Source organism: Kwoniella pini, chromosome 4, assembly GCF_000512605.2.
Source record: "Kwoniella pini CBS 10737 chromosome 4, complete sequence".
Lineage (NCBI taxonomy): Eukaryota > Fungi > Basidiomycota > Tremellomycetes > Tremellales > Cryptococcaceae > Kwoniella > Kwoniella pini.
The window spans coordinates 18796-30874 of record NC_091719.1 but is presented as its reverse complement, the minus strand read 5'-3'; the positions used below and the strand labels follow the sequence as shown (position 1 = coordinate 30874).

Here is a 12079-nt window from a genome sequence, read left to right as displayed (position 1 = left end):
AGAAGGTATAATCTATCCCTCTCGAGAAGCTTGAGAGGTTCTTCCGATAGACCCCCATACCAACACCTTACCGTTTATTCTTGATGACGATATCTTGATTGATTGACCGGCCAACCTTGAGAAGTTGTTTAGTTTGGCTAGCTTCTGCCAAGTCAGTGATCAATGCTTCTAGTGTTGTAGAATGAATTTCGTCATTGAAACGTTGAAAGGGCGAATGAGTAATTAGCGAATTGAAGCTAGGATTACGAATATTGTAAACTATATATATATGTATATATATAACAGTTGGGTATACAACCGTTCTGCGTATCATTACGATCACAATACAAGTTTGGCACGCACGAATACGATTTCGGATAATCACTTGACCTCGCTCCTTGATTATAGGCTACTATGGTCAGCAAATTTACTGCTCATCGTTTGTTCGACTGGGAAGACGAAGCTAAATGTGATGGTGACGAGGAAGGAAGAAACAGAGGCCGTAAGTTCATGCTGCATCTTGCAATGGCCTTTTCGATGATATTGATGCCCTTTCCCTCGAAATAGAAGATTGCGAATGGAGAAAGACACGAGATGGTACAGAATATTGCATTTACTGTGGTGAAGAAAAGTAGTGAGGCTTTGACTGGGCATCCATAAAAGTAAACATCGTCCAGATAACTACAGTATATGTACAATGTTACCTTGACACTTGATACAAAGCTTGTTGCCCCATGTTCACTTGTTCTGATTGGATTTCTCGACTGTTTACTGAATCACATGCAGGCAAAAAGCAAGTCTCTTCAAGGCTTATGATCATGGGTTGTCCCAGCGGTCTCGAAGATAATTGTACCGAATCATAACGACACCGGGATCGCTAGAGCGAGAACGCTACAGAATAACAATCCCAATCTTACGAAGTTTGACTTCTTGCCTGTGTGTGTATATCATGAGTGGTTCACACTTCACATCTGGATCATCTATGCAGCCCCGATGAATTCAGTGAAGATTGTACAGTGACATGAAGCGAGGTCTCAGAAGGTATGTGATCCGCTAAATCTGTTCGGTCCATGACCATGCTTGTCCGCGCTGTGGGTGTTTGGCTTTCCTGAACATAATGCATTACTTCATCATTATTATGATATCGTATTCTCTCGGTCCGAATAATCACTCTCTGAGTTGATGAATTGTGGCGTTTAAGGTGCATCATCGAAACCCATATTAACAACGCATCGGATACAGTCACCGGCCTAAGATGCGATCAGTTTCCTGCACAGTTCTCATCCAAAGGTAACTGGTCGTAATAGACGAGTGTCACTCACGTGCATGTCATCAAATCCTTTGTTGATACCTTCTAATGGTTGGTGGTGAGTTACGAACTCATCAACCCAGAGGGTACCCGCAAGGTAATCTACAAGAGGACCATGATGGTCAGCAGTTGCGTCATATATAGATCATGGGGTTTCAGGTCAATGTTCTGGTCAAAGAAAGAGATCATGAACTCACCATCTACAATACCAGGAAGTTCAGTTCGACCTTTGACACCACCGAAAGCTGAACCTTTCCATGTTCGTCCGGTAACCTAGAATGTACATCTCCAATCAGTCAGGCTCATCGACCAATCATCAGGAGGGCGATGGATGGACTAACAAGTTGGAATCTAAAAAGGGCAAAATATCATTCAGTTCTACGGAAGTTCAAACATGAGTGAGATGATGGGAAATCTTACGGTCGAGTGGCTATCTCAGCACCTGCTGGTGCAACACCGATAACGTTACATACACCCCAACCCTTGTGACATGCCTCAAGTGCCGATCTCATGACATTGACCTGTGGTAATAGATCAAGAGCAAGTCAATGGACAAGATCAGACGAACAGAGTTCGTTCTTGCCGAAAATTGACTGGTCACTCACATTACCAGTAGCGTCAAAGGTGAAATCAAGACCACCATCAGTTTCTTCGACTAGTTTGTCAACGATCGATGTGCCTTCAGGCAATTTAGTAGGATTGATGAAGTCGGCTGGGGTGAGGCAAATGAGTGTTAGAGCTTTGTCACAGCACGTAGGAGTGATCTCGTTCAGAGACACTTTGCCTTGAGGACTCCCTCAATAGCACACCACGAAAGAAGCCAAACTCACTAGCGCCGAACTTCTTGGCCCATTCCTCCTTCTTATCATTGGTATCGATAGCAATGATCCTCTTGGCGTTCTTAGCTTTAGCACCTTGCAAGATACTTAATCCAACACATCCAATACCGAAGACAGCTACGTTAGAATCTTCAATACCAGGAGTTTTAGTAGCGGCACCGTAACCAGTCGTGATACCACATCCCAGAAGACAGGCTTTCTCGAGTGGTGCTTTCTCGTTGACAGCGACGACGGAGAACTTGGATACGACGGTATATTGGGAGAAGGTTGAACATCCCATCTGGATTGACATTAAGTCAGCTCAAGCCGACACTCAATGCTTACGAGGTTATGTATGGACAAGGATGCGCTGCATTTGTATATAACTCACAAAGTGTAAAATTTCTTTGCCTTTGCATTTGAATCTAGAGGTACCATCTGGCATGACACCTTTTCCTTGAGTTGCTCGAACTAACAGTAGAGCGCAGGGCCGGGATTAGTATCAAGGCGCTTGCAGTGGGGCACAATGGCATTTACCTCGTCCGCAAAGATTGGTCTTTCCAGATTTACAGAATTTACATTCTCTGCATTCTACATGATGTGGTGGGGTTAGTCTGAATCCGATTGCTCCTTATTCAGAGCCTGACAATCACTCACCAGCAGTGTAAAGTGGGACAACGTGATCACCGACTTTTACGTTGTCAACGCCTGCTCCGATTGATTCTACGATACCACCTCCTTCATGTCCCAAGATGATCGGGAAAGCACCTTCGGGATCTTTTCCGGATAAGGTGTAGTCATCACTAAGGATCAAGAGAATCAGATGCCGTATATGTATTGCAGATGATGTGACTTACGTGTGGCAGATACCGGTGCTATTTCAGCAAGTAATCAGTGAACGGAATATGATGTGACTTGATTTGCAGAGTGGACTTACTAAAGAATTTTGATTCTGACTTCACCGTCCTTGGGTGGAGCAACCTCGACGTCTTCGATAGACAGAGGTTTACCTGCAATCAGACATCATATTAGCGCTGCATCCTTTCCGCAGACCGGGTCTGAATACTCTGTTATGCGACTCACCAGCTTCCCAAGCGATAGCAGCTTTACAAGTGATAGTCTACGTCACGCCGTATCAACCTTTTAGCATGATGGCCCAATTAGATCCAGCGTGCCCAGCATGCACTCACTTTTCCTTCAGTAGACATTTTGGATCTTTTTGTGTCTGTATTCGTCATGAATAAGCAAGAGAAGGAGCAGAATTAGATATGATTCGTTAAAGCAAGGAATGGTTGGAGTGCCTTGCCGACGAGTGCCGAAGGAAGAAAGGGGAAAAAGTGGAGGGATGTTTGCTGTTAGTCATCGAAATAAATGACTCATTCCACTGTACGGAGTATATGATGACAGATGCTTATTCCTGCTGTACTTTGAGTCTGGCAAAAGTCTCAGCTACAGGCCCATGAGAAGAATGCACCCAACAGGATAAGACTGAGAGAAGTGCAGTTTCAATAAGGCATATTGGCTCGGATATCATAGGTATTAGAGTCTTTTCCTGCTCTGTCCAAGGGATCTTGCTCGCAATACAGTCGACTCACTTAAGTATGCGATCAGGAAGCTAATCTCAGAGCTATCGTAATTGTTCCAATGAGATACAGATTGTTACATAAAGTTTCACATCTCATCCATTTTATGTTTCATGGGAGTAAAGTGGGTGATTTCTTATCTCATGGATACCAGATACGCGTCATTCAGCGATCAACTTGAACTTTCTTTTTTCCCATAATGCGTATATATACTGCATGCATTGGTTTTGTTGATTAACAGAGCTAGTCCCCCTTCGAACTATCATGTAGCTGAAATTCACCACTACCGATCCCTCAATTTGGCGTCAAAACAATGTAATTTGATCAAGCAAGATGGCTCCTTCATCCAGTAAAATGACACCTTTGTCTCCTGTCCATTCTCGATCTCCAGTCCGTTCACCACCTGCAACTCTCGATCAGGCTGCTTATTCATTATCCTTGTCACTGTCTGTTTCAGCCATGGAGTCCAACAATCAAGCAACGGAACCACAAGCCAGACCGCCTCGCTTTTATTTGCCCTCTACGTCTAATTCTTCGCCCCGATCGAGCCCAGTCGCACCCCTTTCAAGAGTACAGTCGAGGAATCAAGGCGAGACTTTGTCGAGTGGATTTAGTCTGGCCGAAGCGTCCACATCACCCCATGTATACGCGACTGCAAATTCGCATTCAATCAGGAGAGTCACATCAAATGGGTCCAATGGATCGGGATTATACGCAAGAAGGTCATCAAAAGCATCAATCAGTAATCTACGATCTGCCTTAGAGGTATACCAGATTCACCCAAATACTAGTCTACCTCAAGCGCTACTCTCACCAGAATTCTTGGGTGATGCTGGAGGTCCATCGAGCTCCCATTCATCTCAGAATGATCAGCAAAAAAACGTTCAGATTGGTCAAGAACATAATCAAGATCGTAGATCGGATGTATCTTGCAATGACAGTTCTGATCGCACTTCACATACCCACCACAGCTCAATCAGCTCGGATGATCTGGGTCATTTAAAGATGGATGCATTGGTAGACATACATAGAGTGCTTTATAGAGGTAAAGAGGATTTACAAGTCCGGCGAATTGAATTGTGCTTGAAGGAGGAGTTACAACAAGTAAGAAGAGTAGTTGAAAGATGGTTCGAGAGCGATTGCAGTGAGTCTAACCCCTGATCCAGAAATGCTGAGCTGTTACCGACACCTATTTGCACCTATCGCTGATCATGCTTGCTTCACAGTATACGAGCAGCCTCTCGTGCGACTGACGTCGAGGGATTCCATGTTGATGCATTTCGCCCTTCTTCATCTGTTCGGCGCTGTCTACATACCTTCGTTCACGCCTTTCGCGACGATCATCCATATTCAAGAGCTCGTACATTTGTTCAAGACTTTTTTGCTCGGGAAAGATTATGGCATCGAGGTGGATCAACAAATCAAACCAACTTTGAGAACAACAAAATCACCTCGCACGCCGAATCCTGGAAGAGAGGAACATTTGTTGGGTTTAGGATTAGGCGTAGACCCTCCTACCAGATCATTGCCTAACACTCACAAAGACCGACGCGATTATGTACGATCTGAATCCGATCTGATTACTCAGAAGCTAGAAGAAAAACACGACCACTCTGGCATGAAGGTGTACAAGGGATGGTGGAAACTGTGGGATATCACAGCCGAATGCAAGGAGATCGGTGAGATGGAATGTTATGGTGAGTACTCGCCATTATTAAGCGATACGTCATATTTGAGCTTATACCAGTACCCAATTTCAGATGGTCACTATTTAGCCTTGATCGAGCAGTGAGTTTTGCTTCCTCATGCTGGACGATAGTGTATTCCTGTATTGCCTTGCTGACCTGTATATAGTGTTTTACGTTTGTCACTCTTCCCTAATTTTAGAAGTAATTCCAATCACGAATCTTCTGATCAGCGACACCCTTCAGCGTATTTCCATCCCAATACGCAGAGAACAGACAGTCCTCATATCAAAGGCCATTATATACTTGCTGGTAAACAAGGGATACCTGCCCTTCCCTTGCCTTCCTTGGCGAAGAGGTTTTTGAGATTTTTATGGGATCAGGTCGAATGCTGGCTCGACTGGGATTTGAGGGTGAATACCATGGTACAATTTAACGAAGTTGGTGCGTACGATTGATTTCCTTCTGTTAGTGATGATAAAACGAAACCATACTTATATGCAAATACACCACAGGCAAAGCAACGCACATAAGAGATGTTGTGGACATCCGAGACCTGATCGAATTCATTGTACCGTTTGCTAAAAGACTTCGGTGGATTACCAAGTTGATCGGTATCTTCACTAGTATGTTTGGCGCAATTCTGTTAACGATCCTGGAAGATCATAAGGAGGCGAATCCAAAATCAACAGTCAAGGCTGTTCAAGTCACCATGCAGCGACAACGAAGTCAGCCTATTCTTGCACCACAATCCGTACGGCTTGTCGAAAAATATTCTGCAGCGACGGATACTATAGTGCCACCGATGAAAAATGTTCCAATTTACGGTAAATCCTTATTGTTATATAAGGTCTTAGTTCACTGACACATCTCTTGCGCAGAGGAGAAGGCTTCAGCTGACGCGCCTTTGCCAAAGTCGTCTTATGGGCCAACCTTGCAGAGACCCCCCCTAATGACTTCACCCCCCCGTCAACCTTGGTCCAGAAAACTTAGTGCTTCATCCCCTCTGTCAACCACTCAAAATCTATTGGGGCTGGACAATCTATCTTCACCTATGTAGCATGAGCAAGGCGCTCTTAGCGGACCCGATGGCCGTTTCTGAAAGGAAAATAGGAACAGATGAAGACCCGAAGTGCTTCTTTATGGGTTTTTTGTCGATCGTGGTCATATTGCATGAGAATCTACATATCTGCTAGGGTCATCGATGCCTGATCGCACTTCGTGTACCCTATATGCTTTGGCTTTGTACTACGCTCTGTATCTTAGTGGAATGAAAATATTGTCTATATTATCTATGCTAATAGTGCGGTAATGATGACGTTATAAATTCAATTTCACCTGATCATGTTATCTCGTCGCTCTCGACTTGGAACTTTGTTTCTTTCTCTTTATTTCTTCATATCTATTCCACGACATAGTTTTCAGCATTAAACCTCGGCAGCCATCATCAGAATAAGCCAAGGCAACTTGAAAGCTCTTTACGACTATTTAGGATCTGTTGTATCATACATAAGGGATATCAGGTATAATCTACTGTCCAATCGACGAACGTGTCACTCCTATTCCTTTATTCGACCTCCTTATCTCGATCACGCTTTACACGTTCTTCCGTCATACCCTTACATCAATATCTGCACCGGTGACCCCTCGTAGAAGTTACAGACATCCGGCGTAGTCCTCATTTGAAGCAGGACTCGACCGTATCCGCCGGTAAATTATATCAAGGGTTGTTGTTTGGTTGTAGAATATTTGCGTGAGTAGCAGGACCTACTATGAGTCGAGCTTCGTATCTCAACCCACCCCGCCCTGATCACTATCATTCTTATATATGGTTTTCTATTCATAGCTGACCGAGAATCTCAATTGCTAGAGTCCACACATTACGCTCATCGCATACCAGGCATGAGCCGCTGCTCTTGGAATTATTGTCACGCCCGCCGCTATATGTTCCGTGAGTTCCAGCGTCAATCTTCCCTTCTGCTCCTAGCAGGCTCCTTTGACAAACGATGTTGAATGTACCTCGACTGATGCGGTGCAGTGTAGCTCTCATTGAGCGACATTAATAGAACCGCAAAGGTCAATCATCATCGTTCTTTACTTCTCACACATGGCTCCCTCTCCTCCCGTCACCAATTCCTATACTTTAAGTACCCAGCATTCGACTTCCAAACATGGTCATAGCCCTTTCCACGCCCATTCACATCATACTCATGGACACTATATACCTCTCGCTGCACGACGACCTTCATCCTCTCATTCCGTGCACTCTCACCCCAACTCTGATCAATACTCGCCTTCGTCCTCGCCCAACAAATCGCCGAAAAAATACCCTAACCTGACGTTGAACCATGAAGCGTTGAGAGGGGCTATAGCAGAACCGAGATTGAATCGTACGAAGAGTAAAGGGAAAGACAAGGAGGTGGAGAAGGAGAATGGCTCGAAGAAGGATAGAGACAGGTTGATTAGGGAAGTTGGAAGCGCGACAATTAGTTTGAGAGCTGGCGTGGTTCAGAGCCTCGATATCGATGAAGATGGTGTAAATGTGCGTCGAGATCAACCAAGGACCGTCGTCAGCAGAAGAGACGAGCAGCCGGAACCGGTCGCGATAAAACCATTAGAAAGCTCTCGCCCACCATTCACAACAGTCAGTGGTAGTGTTGGTCGGTTTCGTAAAGCTCGGTCAAACTCGCTACATTATCCTGCAACGCAAGGTGGGATAACGACTGATCGATCTGTCCTTTTACCACATTACTCCACCGATCAGCAATACTCGCTCAAGCCTCAAAATCCCAGACCGCAATATAGTAAGGGACTGCCGTTGGAGCTAGGACTAGGTGGAGATTTCGATCTATCGTTTGGGGAAGCTGTACGAAGAGGGGCAGAAGGGGAAGAAATGCCTTTGCCCAAGGAAGCTCTCAGAGTACTGTGTGAGGCGAAGGAGAATCTCGGCATCGGCAGCGGGGTCAAGCAGGGGAGGAAAGGAAGTATGGGAATGGGTCTGTTCAAGGAGTCAAGGGAGTCGGTACCGACTAATAAGAAGTTGAAGGAACGGCAGAAAGACAAGGAGAGGGATACCGCTCTTGAGGAAGAGGATGAGGTAATAGAGAAGGATCTGCTTGCTCAACAAGATCGGAAGGAGTCCGTTTTAAGATCAAAGTCCAAGCCAAGAGCCAGGGCAACGACGACTAGCTCAAGAGGAACGATCACCAACCTACCTACCTCGCTTACGAATGCGAGTTCTTATAGCTTACGTCAAGGTTCGACTGGTAGCGCTGTTGGCCAAAGTCCTGAATCAAGTGTGCCCAGCACACCAGTACCAATCCGTGCCATTTCCCAACGGAGGCAACAATTAGTGAATGAGGAACAGATTGTGCCCGATGGTGAATGCGAGATTGTGGCAGGATTCACTATATCTTCACCTCTTCCTCGCCAGCTATCCCAAGAAGAGGCAGGCATCGAGACTGGACACATATCTCCTCTAGATGAAGGTGACGGAGGGGACGAGTCTGGATGGACTACAACCAGTACCGAATCGTTGTCAGAAGAGGGAAATGACCAAGATTGGAACACCAATCACGGCGATGAGACGGATGGATCCGAAGATGGATTGACTGTGCCTCTTCAACCATTCAACCATGCTGTAGGGGGGCACAGTAGTATCTACAAATTCACTAGGCGGGCGGTATGCAAGGTGAGTCAACTTTTCCCTTTCGCCTCGATTAGCCAAAAAACGCACTCCACTTTCCGCACTATGCACTTTCAATTGCTACAGAAACACCCGCTGACATCTATTCTTCCATCTGAAACAGCCTCTTGTCAGTCGCGAGAATATCTTCTATGAAGAAGTCGAAAAACTGGCTCCTGCGTTATTGGCATTTATTCCTCGTTATCTCGGCGTGATGGTCGTCAATTATCGTAAGCAGATGCGCGCTCCAACAGAAGGCTCAATGACTCCCCTCGACTCGCCCCAAACAACTCAAGGATCGCCAGCGTTATCCCACCCGTCCACTCCCGGAACCACAATCAGTCGGCCGATGCTGCCAACAACGACAACGAATCTTTCAGCTCATTCAACCAGGAGCATGCCCGCAATGGAGGTCCCCGAAGTATCGCTTGACTTCAATCGACATGTCGTGCCAGACTGGCTGTTCAAAAAGGACGAGAGAGGACGAAGCCGCAACAGCAGGATATACGGCAATTCCGAAGAAGAAAGCAGTCGTAGGACACTTAGACCTTCCTCAGCAAGATCTCAAGAGTTCGTCAGGTATACATCCACTTCACCTTCCAGTTCATGGCAAAGCTCTATCCTCGGCGGCTCGCCTCACCTAAAGGCGAACTCTTTAAACCCGCCAGCCATCCCAAGGTCCATTCAAGAGAGAGACGAACAACCGACCACTCCCGCTCCTTCCCCATCGACCTCATTCTTGAAACAGCATCTACATCACACAACGTCGACGCCCACTCTGCCATCGAGGATAGGCGCATATCCATCACATCCAAGCCTTTCATCATATTATCACCATGAGCCTGCCGGAGGGTCTGGTAGTGGTTATAATTCGCCTCATCCCTTCGGAGGGACAGGCTCCACGACAGTCAATACCAAGCTGAAAGATCACGTCTTCGCAACCATCCTGAAGAAGCTGAGGAAGAAAGGCATGGGTATGCACAGACATGACGACGAGGCGGATGAGGCGGATGACGAATATGGAGATACCTCGAGTGTCAGGTCGGGCGGAAACCGGAGATCAAGAAGGAGGTCAGAGTTAAGGAGAATTGATGCGACTGGTAGTATGGACGTCAGGTCAGAAAGATCTATGGATGACGACGAACGAATTAGGAGGACACAGAGCGACGTTGTGTTGACTGATAGAAGGGGCAGTAGGCAACGGGAGGATAGTGTAGAAAGAGGCATATTCGATATGGAGGATGTGCATGATGAGGATGCTGGTTTGGAGATGAAACGGAAAGATCGAGGAAGGATACATCTGGGCACTGGTTTACAACCGATGACTCTCCGCGAGCATCTCTCACTCCCACTCGATTCTGATCACCAAGCTCAGCCCCAGACCCCATCGTACGACTCACCTCTTCCGACTCCGCGCAGCCGAACCTCGATGGCACAATTGCAGTCGCGCAATTCCTTACCGCCATCCCCGTCGACCAATGCTGAAGATGTAGCTCGACAAGAATTATTCATTTTCATGGAAGATCTCACTGGACGACTGAAGCATCCTTGCGTACTAGACCTGAAAATGGGGACTAGGCAGTATGGATACGATGCTACGCCATTAAAGAAGAGGAGTCAAAGGAAGAAGTGTGATGCCACTACCAGTCGGTCCTTGGGCGTTAGAATGTGCGGTATGCAGGTGAGTTCCACAGACCTTGTTCGCTCTCTTCGATAGAAGACCGTGTTGCACAAACCCATCACCTGTTTATCCCGTACTTTTACATGGTCTGGAGTACAGTTCTTTTACTGACGAGATATAAATGAACTTGCAGGTCTGGAACAATGAAACTCAATCTTTCGTCTCCCGCAATAAATATCGTGGACGAGAGATCAAGACTTCCGACTTTCCAGCTGTTCTCCGCAATTATCTTTCTGACGGTAACACCCTTCTTATCGATCATATACCCATCATCGTCCAGAAATTGCACAACCTGGCCGCAATACTCTTACAACTCGACGGATTTCGATTCTATGGCTGTAGTCTACTTTTGATTTATGACGGTGACAAGGAAACGCAACAGCACTACAGACAGGCAATACGAGGAGAAGTTGACGGGTTGAAGACTGTAGAGGAAGGAGATGGTGCCGGAGATGAATGGGCGGAACATCGGCATCGACCTGTCAAGCGAGTAGAGCATGATCAAATCACTGACACGGACAGGAGGAGTCGAAGTGTCGACACTCATTCCCAAAGTCGTAAATCTCATTCCCACTCACACAGTCAATCTCATAATCGACATCATCCTCAGCCAATACTAGGTCATCGCAAGATACGAGGAGAAGTGAATATTAGAGTAGTTGATTTCGCGCATACGACAACAGGACGGGATTTCTTGAGATTATCCGAAGCTGAAACAAAGGAATTGAATGGTGAACCGGACTTAGGTAAAGGTTACGATACAAAGTATGACCCGGATAGCGGATTAGCAATTGCTCGATTTCCCCCTAGGAACAAGGGCAAGCCGGACATGGGCTTTGTGTTCGGCCTGAAGAATGTTTGCCAAGCCTTGTGCGATATTTATGAAGAACATCAGCTTAGTGTGGTAGGGGATGGGTCTGCCGCACGAAGTTTAAACATCAAGGAGAACAAAGATGTCTTTGAGTTGGCTTTCAGCGCCGGAGAAGAGGCCTACTTGAGTACTTAGCCTTGTATGACAGGCATCAAGATCCTGGATCTTTATGGGATTGGAAGGATGTTTCGTTAGTCTTATCACCCTATCAACACGGAAGTAACGTTGGAATATATAAATAGTTATAATAAAACCCCTCTTGTAACAAGCATCTTACATATGCATCATTAGCATTAATGACTGAACCAAGAAATAGAGATTACTGCGGGTAACACCGAAAAACAAAAAAGATGAATGATCACCGTTAAGCACGCTATCTGTGTCTCCCTTATTCGGCTGTCCGCTTGTCCTAGCGTGAAAATTCCTTCTCACGTTATAGATAACAATATCCCATTACCAATACAGATT

The 12079-nt window shown here is 45.9% G+C and overlaps 3 protein-coding genes across 3 annotated transcripts; 2 read left to right on the top strand and 1 right to left on the bottom strand.

The window, feature by feature from the left end:
* Positions 1–1175: 1175 nt before the first annotated feature.
* Positions 1176–3314, bottom strand: I206_103008 (S-(hydroxymethyl)glutathione dehydrogenase; the record flags this gene model as incomplete). Its single annotated transcript, XM_019153751.1, has 14 exons — positions 1176–1229; positions 1302–1390; positions 1486–1561; positions 1630–1639; positions 1709–1809; positions 1894–2000; positions 2119–2407; positions 2498–2577; positions 2644–2697; positions 2764–2909; positions 2964–2981; positions 3044–3116; positions 3190–3226; positions 3297–3314. 14 exons carry the CDS (start codon positions 3312–3314, stop codon positions 1176–1178), a joined length of 1152 nt encoding a protein of 383 aa, XP_019013912.1.
* A 708-nt stretch (positions 3315–4022) lies between these two features.
* I206_103007 (uncharacterized protein) lies at positions 4023–6239 on the top strand (the record flags this gene model as incomplete). Its single annotated transcript, XM_019153752.1, has 5 exons — positions 4023–4833; positions 4916–5386; positions 5450–5477; positions 5544–5818; positions 5890–6239. The coding sequence occupies 5 exons, from the start codon at positions 4023–4025 to the stop codon at positions 6237–6239; spliced, it is 1935 nt and encodes a 644-aa protein (XP_019013913.1).
* Positions 6240–7481: 1242 nt separating this feature from the next.
* On the top strand, positions 7482–11746 carry I206_103006 (uncharacterized protein; the record flags this gene model as incomplete). Its single annotated transcript, XM_019153753.1, has 3 exons — positions 7482–9065; positions 9184–10740; positions 10874–11746. The coding sequence occupies 3 exons, from the start codon at positions 7482–7484 to the stop codon at positions 11744–11746; spliced, it is 4014 nt and encodes a 1337-aa protein (XP_019013914.1).
* Positions 11747–12079: the final 333 nt, after the last annotated feature.